Genomic DNA, 7334 nt, shown 5'->3' with positions numbered 1-7334 from the left:
TGTTGGCAGGGTGATGTATCTGCTTTTTAGGATGCTGTCTAGATTTGCCATAACTTTCCTCCCCAGGAGCAAGCGTCTTTTAATTTATTTGCTGCAGTCCCCATTTACAGTGATCTTGGAGCCCAGGAAAATAAAATCTGTACAGTGATCTTGGAGCCCAGGAAAATAAAATACTACCTCCATTTCTTTTCCATCTATTTGCCAGGAACTGAGAGGGCCGGATGCCATAATCTTTGTTTTCTTGATGTTGAGTTTCAAGCCAACTTTTGCAATGTTTACTTATTTACTACTAATTTACTTTCTCCTTATAGCCGTACTCTTATGCTCCCTGTTCTGTTGTCTGAGGAAGTATGCATGCACACGAAAGTTCATACCTTGAATAAATCGTTGTTGATCTTAAAATTGGACTCAAATTTTGTATTACCAGAACCCTGTGAGGCAGGTCAGGTTGAGAGACTGAACATTGGATACCCATAGTGAAGGGTCCTTCTCTGTGGAAAAGAAGACAACTTGAAAGGGATGATTTCCACCTGCATCAGTTGGTGCTGGTCTTGTGATTTTTGATGAATATAGATATGATGACCAGCTTGCTGCTCTGCAAATTTCTTCACCGTTGTGTGTCTCATGAGAGCAACATTGGTTGCAGAACTCCTAACAGAATGAGTTGTGATGCCCAAGGGAGGAAGAATTATAAATGCCTTGTCTTGAGACCAGATAGTTAAATTCAAAATTACATTACATATTAACTATCTGGTCTCAGGACAAGAGAGTTGCCAACACATCTTTTCACTTGCAGGAATGTTTCACACTTGAGTGGTGACAGACGGGGCCAGCAACAATCGGTAAAGTGAAAGCCGTTAATCAGTAACATAGACAGTTTTATTTCTCCTGTTTTTTGTGAACTACAACTGAATTCGAGGGGACTGATTGGCTGTTTTAGCAAAGAATTATCATATGGCTGTATTTGGATGTTGTGACACAGTTTACTAATTCAACAGAATTAACTTTTAATTTATATTCCCACTGTCATGATGGAAGTTCATAGTCTGAGGAAGAGGGCTTGCACTCGAAAGCTCACTCCTTGAATACATCTTTGTTGGACTTAAAGGTGCCACTGGATTCTGACTTTATTGTGCCACTTCAGACCAATACGGCTACCCACTTGAATATATTCATATGAAGTTATCCCATGACACAATAAAATCGTAGGTACACAAGGCCATTATTGACTTCCAGGAATATTTAACAGTTTCACCCACCAAATAATGGATGGTAATTTGATGGAACAATTTGCCATTATCTTAAATCTAATCTTACGTTAAAGAAATGGAATTACTTTGCAGTGTTATTGGCACCAGTTTCTGATTTATAAAAGAATTGAAGTGTAAACCTGCTTAAACAGTTAATCTGATTGTATGCCTTTTGTCAATTATATGACAAAGTAAATTCATCAGAATGAACAGTTCTATAAATATGCACTCTTCTGCATACAGAAACTTTTCAGTAGACTTGGACAATAGCTGCTGTCTAATTTTCCATTAGAGGAGAAAAATCTTTTTCAGTATATAAGCAGAAAAAAGCCTTTGTGCATCTATGAAACTTTAGAATATGTTACATAAGCCAGAGCGATATAATTACCTAGTCATTTTTGCAGGTTTTGATGAGGACCTAACATCCAGAATTGAAGTGAACATCTTAAGTTCTTTAGGAATTTTAAAATTCTACAAAATATGATAATCATAAAGCAGATTAATAGTGCCGCTTAGGTAAAAGGTGAAAGATTTTTGTGAACTGGAGAGAAACCAGAGTATAAGCAAGCAAATGTTCTAAATTCGAGGTCAAGTCGTGGAACACATGCAGTCACAAGAGATTTGCAAGTTACCTTTTTCCTCATCGTGAATGGGATATTCATTTATTAACCATTGCGATACAGAAACCACTTCATGTACAGTTCCAGATTACACTGAACTAGTCATATTGTTATATGGAAAGCAGTTCAGATGAGTAAATTATATGTTTGCTTCCTATACCGGTTGCTAGCAAGGGGAAAAAGCAAAACTATAATCCCCTACAGGAGGTTGTGACAAACAAGTTGCTGTCCTGTACTCCTTCAAGTTATCTACCAACCCCTTCACCAAGTCTGGAATGTACAGAGCCATAGCAACATCTAGTCATTGGATGCAGTGACCTGTGAGAAAGACGAAAGTGTCAGCCAGGAACCTACTACAAAGCATCTGCACCGTACATCATATAAATACAATTCTATTCTTTATTTCATTTATTTTATTTAACATAGAAACAATTACTATTCTGCTTTTAAAACTCATTTTAGTAATCAAAGTGCAACTTCCAAAAAGCTGCTGACCTGGATCTTTCAAAAAAAAACCTTGTGGAAGGCATTAGCGAACAGATCTTTTCCTCCTTGCCCCTTCTCCAGAAGTTTGCTCATTGTCCTGAAAATCCTCTTGGAGGGCCAAGACAGTCCACGTGGCTTGGAAGTGAGGAAGGAGAAATCACTAATGGTAGCAGAAGCAATTCAACTCAATTTCCCACCCTCACAAGTGAGTCACAACAGCTCCTTGTATTGTGGTGCATTTTGTTCACAATGCTCCTCTGACTCACAGAGAAGATTTTTAGTATAAGCAGCAAGTTACAGGGAAAATGGAGAGGTGAGGAAGGGCCAGCTCCACCACCATCTTCTCTAAGGTCTTCTGTAGGATCCAACCTATTCTTTTTAATTTGAAAATCTTTTCCTGTAACTGACAAACATGATTTCAGCAAATATTGACAGTTAATTTCAGCAAATACAAAAAGTTATGTTTTATTTTAAGAAAATTCCTATGTCTGGCTTTGGGAAATAAATATGGGAAATGTACATTACATGAAAACATGCAAATTACATCAGGAGAAGATCTGCAAAAAAACTAAAGAGAAGCACAAAGCTTCCAATACATTTGAATGAAAGGTCATTCATGTTATAGATTTTTCTCCACATGATTGCTTCTGCACCTGTATGGGATTCTGTCACAGAGGTACCATTTGAACCCAGTATGAAAGGTTACTTGAAAGTGAAAAGCATCATTAGTTCACATACTTTGCTATTCCACATGACTGCTTCTCTGGAAATGATTTGCATGATTTAAAAATGACCATAAGAACCAGCCGTTAACCACTTAAAAAGTACCTACTAGTTAAGGAATCTTCAGTATCACTACTATAAATTATTTGTATGGTAAACTTTAAACATTCTATGTCATTTCAGCCTTCACTCAGAAAGCATTATCATTTTTGCTGTTGGTTCAAATCTACTTCCATTTCATAGACACTTTTCCATTTTTGCAGTTCTCTAGCATCGTTAATGTTCCATAGTCTAGCAAATGACATCCGCCTTTTCCTAAAAAGCAACACAAAGATCTGCATTAGAAAGAGACTATTAGCATTTAAACTATCTCAGTCATATAGATCATAGCCAGTAAAGGACAGAGGTAGATTCTTTAGTCAATAAATGGGAGTCCTTGGATCCAACAGGTATTTCTGCATAAATATAACATTTGCTAATTCAATGGCAAGATTTTAATTGTAAATTGTTCGGCCTCATTTGAAAGTTTCATTAGCAACGAAGATGCAAATCAAGCGATTCTCTAACCTTTTCATATTCATTAATCCTTCTAGCTCTTTTGATTTGTGAGCTGCCTTTTTAAGAATTTCATCAGGAACATCTGCTAGTTTAGCAACATTTAGCCCATAACTCCTTGCGGCAATTCCTCTTCTTATCTGATAAAGAAAAGTGACAAATCCAGGATTTTCTTCATGATCAGTTGCTAGAAAAAAATAAAAAATTTGTTTTAATTAACCAAAAAGAATTCACTACTTTTTATATTTTGTTCCCCCACTAACTACCAAACACAGTTTTTTTTATTTTTCTAAGTACATTTTTCAAACATTCCTTAGGAATCAAAGTTTGGGTAGCCTCATATATAATCATGTATGTTATACATATCAGATCATCAGCCAGACACTAAATTGGCATTCAGGTACTACTAGAATGAACCTACCCATCAGGTAATTTTGATATCATACCCTTTTCTTCTTCATTATCCTCTTCATTTACCAGAAAAGCCATGTGGTAATTCACAGTCTGACTTGAATAGACCCTTTCTAATTCACACACTGGTGGATAATGAGTGACAAAAAGTGTCAGCGAACCCACCTAGAAAAATAAAATATCTCATTTTGTGAATATATACAAATTAGGATATTTCTAGAGTAGTAATTTGTCACTGAAGCGGCTTGAGTAGGGCCTTTTTCCTCCTGTATATATTAGGTTAGTAGGTGAGATACAGTATTGAATGTCACCAATATATTGATAGCACAAAACTATTTCACCCCTCTTAAATATTAAACATTAAAGCAAAAAATGATCACAGCAAAAAAAAAAAAAAGAAATTTCACAATAACAATTGATATTGAAGAGATTTAATGTGTTCAATAATTGATTTTTCTTGGATTACAAATTGAGTGGTGATTGCAATTTGGAAATAAATGTCAAATTGCTCTGGATCGCTCAGCAATAAGTTTGCACCACGTATAGAAAAGCCAGACTACCAAGTAGATTAGTCTGATCTGTCATATTTCTAGTAGCCACTTATGGCTGTGAAAGTGAACAACGAAAAAATCAGACAAGAGGAGAAGAGTTCTGTAGATTCTGTGGACAGCAAAAGTAACAAAGAAGGAAATACTAGAACGCATAAAGCCTGATATATCACTGGGAGGCAAAAGCTTTGGCTATGACTGTTTATGCACTGGAGATTTCATGCCAGGCTGCAGGCTGGAGCTTTAGTTGTGGCAGGTTGCCCCACTTCTTCCTGCACCCACATGGGGGAGCATTTGGCCTGGTGCACCTCATCTGCCCTTGATTTGTGCTCCTACACAGGAGCTGGGGCAGGGAAGTTCCCAGTGCATAAATGGTCTATATCATGCAATCCAACGCACTGAAGAAAGCAATTATGCTAGGATTGGTCAAAGGAACCAGGTTGACAAAGAGCACAATGGTTAGACACGATCACACTGGACACTGGTCATATCATACAACTAAAAGAAGATTGAAAGACGTGGAGACAGTGGATCGATAGGATCGCCAAGAGTTGGACACAACTGAATAGTTAACAACATCATCAACCCCCCCCTTCTCAGTTAAGATCTGCAGTCTTTGACTAGGTTATATATGCTACCATAATTTCAATGCCCACATTCTAGTAACACCTCAAAAGGTCACCATGAAAAGCTGTGGATCACTTTGTCAGTGGTTGGTATAAGTCAAACTTTCTTAAACTGTGGGTCACAATCCCACATGGGGTTAAGTAACTGAATGTGGGGGTTGCAAATCCTGGTGACTTCCAGCCAGTATGGAAGGGGAGCAACAGTAGCTGCCATGCTGCACTTCTGCCACCTGATTTGGTTCCTGGACTCAGACTTGCCTCATAGCTCTCGAGCTGTTTTCCCTCATTCTATTCCACCGCTAGCTTCTTCCCAGGCCCCCAGGCTTCTGTGCCACATCTGAATTTATTGTCTTTAGGGTTGTGCACGGCGGCGTCCAAATCGGCCATTCCAGGCCGACGCAGCCAGTGCCACGCTGCGGGGTGTGTGTGTGTGTGCAGGCGCCAGTGCGTAACTCGTAACTGCGCGCTTGCATGTGTGTAGAGTACTTGTGGCTATGTTACCTTTGAAGGAGGGGAAGACCTACTCTGGAGAACCTGCAGGAGTTTGCCTTTGTCTCCATTTTCCCCCTCCCTGCTGTTTTCTGATAGGGCTGAACAGCCTAGGGTCCCCTGTGCAGGTACTCATGAGCAGCCCTGTTGAACTGCATTGGAAGGTGCCACTGAGGGCAGCCTTGCTGAGGAATGGAAGTCTTTCTCTTTTGCCTACAGCACTGAAAAGGTTAAGCAGGCTGAGCAAGATGGAGGGAGCGGAAAACGGGGGGATTTACTGTCGAATGGCCAAAGAGAGTAGGAAGGGTTTCAGATCTACAACAGGAAGAAAAATGTCTTGCAGCTAGATCCAAGGAAGGTTTTCTCATGAGCAAGTCACGGAGGGAATAAGATTTCAGTCCTAGAAGAGAGAAATATGGGTATGGTGTGTTTTTTCCTTCTTTTTGTATAGGGGTTTATATTAATTAGTTTTAAAATGTAATTATGAGTTTTAAAGATCCAGCCTCCTTCTTTATGTTTTATTATCAGTAAATGTTTGATTTATATAACTACTAGCTTCAAAGCCCGTTCCTAACAATGGGCCCTCCCCTGGCCAGGCAGCTTAAAGTGGCTTTAGGCCGCTGCTTGCAGCCAAATCAAGTGGGGTGGGCGGGGGCTGGGCAGCTCATTAGCAGGGCCAAGACAGAGCACCTTAGGAGGCAGTCAGCAAGTCAGGAGGCCCTTGTAAGCAGGCCCAGCCTAGCAGGCCAGGAGGCACTTGTTAGCAAGCCCTCCACCACAACTCTTTGCCCAGGGCCCTCTCACCTGCTGCTGTCTCCAGGCATTGAGGCGTCTGAGAGTTGGGAGTGTCCTGAATAGTGCAGGGGGTTGGACTAGATGATCCAGAGTGTCCCTTCCAACTATATGATCCTATGATAATTTTTTAAAATTGTATTTATTAGTTCTGTTGTTCATGCCCTGGGACAAATTAAATAAATAAAATAATAAACAGTATGTACAAACCACTGATTTACACACTGAAGTCTGTTCTACTTACATCTTTAATAAAATATTCCAGCGTAGCATAAGCAATAGCAATTCCATCATGTGTGCTGGTTCCTCTCCCAAGTTCATCCAAAATTACAAGTGAACGTGAAGTTGCTTTTCTAATTATTTCAGCTGTATCTGTCAGTTCGTCCATAAATGTACTGTGACCTTTGAATATATTGTCTGTGGCACCCATTCTGCAATCAAAATACGGCTATTTAATTTATTAGACCCAACCTAAAACAAACACCACCACCACTACATTATTTTCGCAAATAATACAAATATAAACATGTAAAATAATATTAATTTTCTTACGATTCCTTATATTAATTGGGCTATATGGATACAGTATCAAAATATTACAAAACACAAAGAGCTGTCCAGACATTATTATATATAATAATAGGATACTGAAACTAAGCTATTAAAGTTTGAGGCATATGAAAGGGGACAGGATGTGCATGCTTGAGAGCACTAAGCATTTAATTTCTGGCTGCATCTAATTCCTAGATCGTGGTTAAATTGGATCCAAAGATGCTTTTCCACATGCAGAACACATCTTTGGTTCATAAAAAGTTTTATACCTTGTATTGGACT

General features: G+C 38.9%; 1 protein-coding gene across 9 annotated transcripts in view; it reads right to left on the bottom strand.

The window, feature by feature from the left end:
• Positions 1–2251: 2251 nt before the first annotated feature.
• Positions 2252–7334, bottom strand: part of MSH3 (mutS homolog 3) — a 52696-nt gene continuing 47613 nt past the window's right edge. For 4 of the 9 annotated variants that reach the window (XM_077347482.1, XM_077347484.1, XM_077347488.1 and 1 more), the window contains 5 exons: positions 6745–6931; positions 6513–6617; positions 4081–4210; positions 3647–3821; positions 2252–3394 (listed from right to left, as the gene is read on the bottom strand). In XM_077347482.1, the coding sequence (XP_077203597.1) occupies positions 3283–3394; positions 3647–3821; positions 4081–4210; positions 6513–6617; positions 6745–6931 (709 nt within the window). In that variant the 3' untranslated portion in view covers positions 2252–3282. Of the gene's footprint in view, positions 3395–3645; positions 3822–4055; positions 4211–6512; positions 6618–6744; positions 6932–7334 lie in introns of those variants that run through there. The other 5 variants (XM_077347483.1, XM_077347485.1, XR_013233077.1 and 2 more) reach the window with 5 other exon arrangements.

This window comes from Paroedura picta, chromosome 7 (genome assembly GCF_049243985.1).
Source record: "Paroedura picta isolate Pp20150507F chromosome 7, Ppicta_v3.0, whole genome shotgun sequence".
In the NCBI taxonomy this organism is placed as follows: Eukaryota; Metazoa; Chordata; class Lepidosauria; order Squamata; family Gekkonidae; genus Paroedura; species Paroedura picta.
This window is presented reverse-complemented; position numbering and strand designations above follow the sequence as displayed.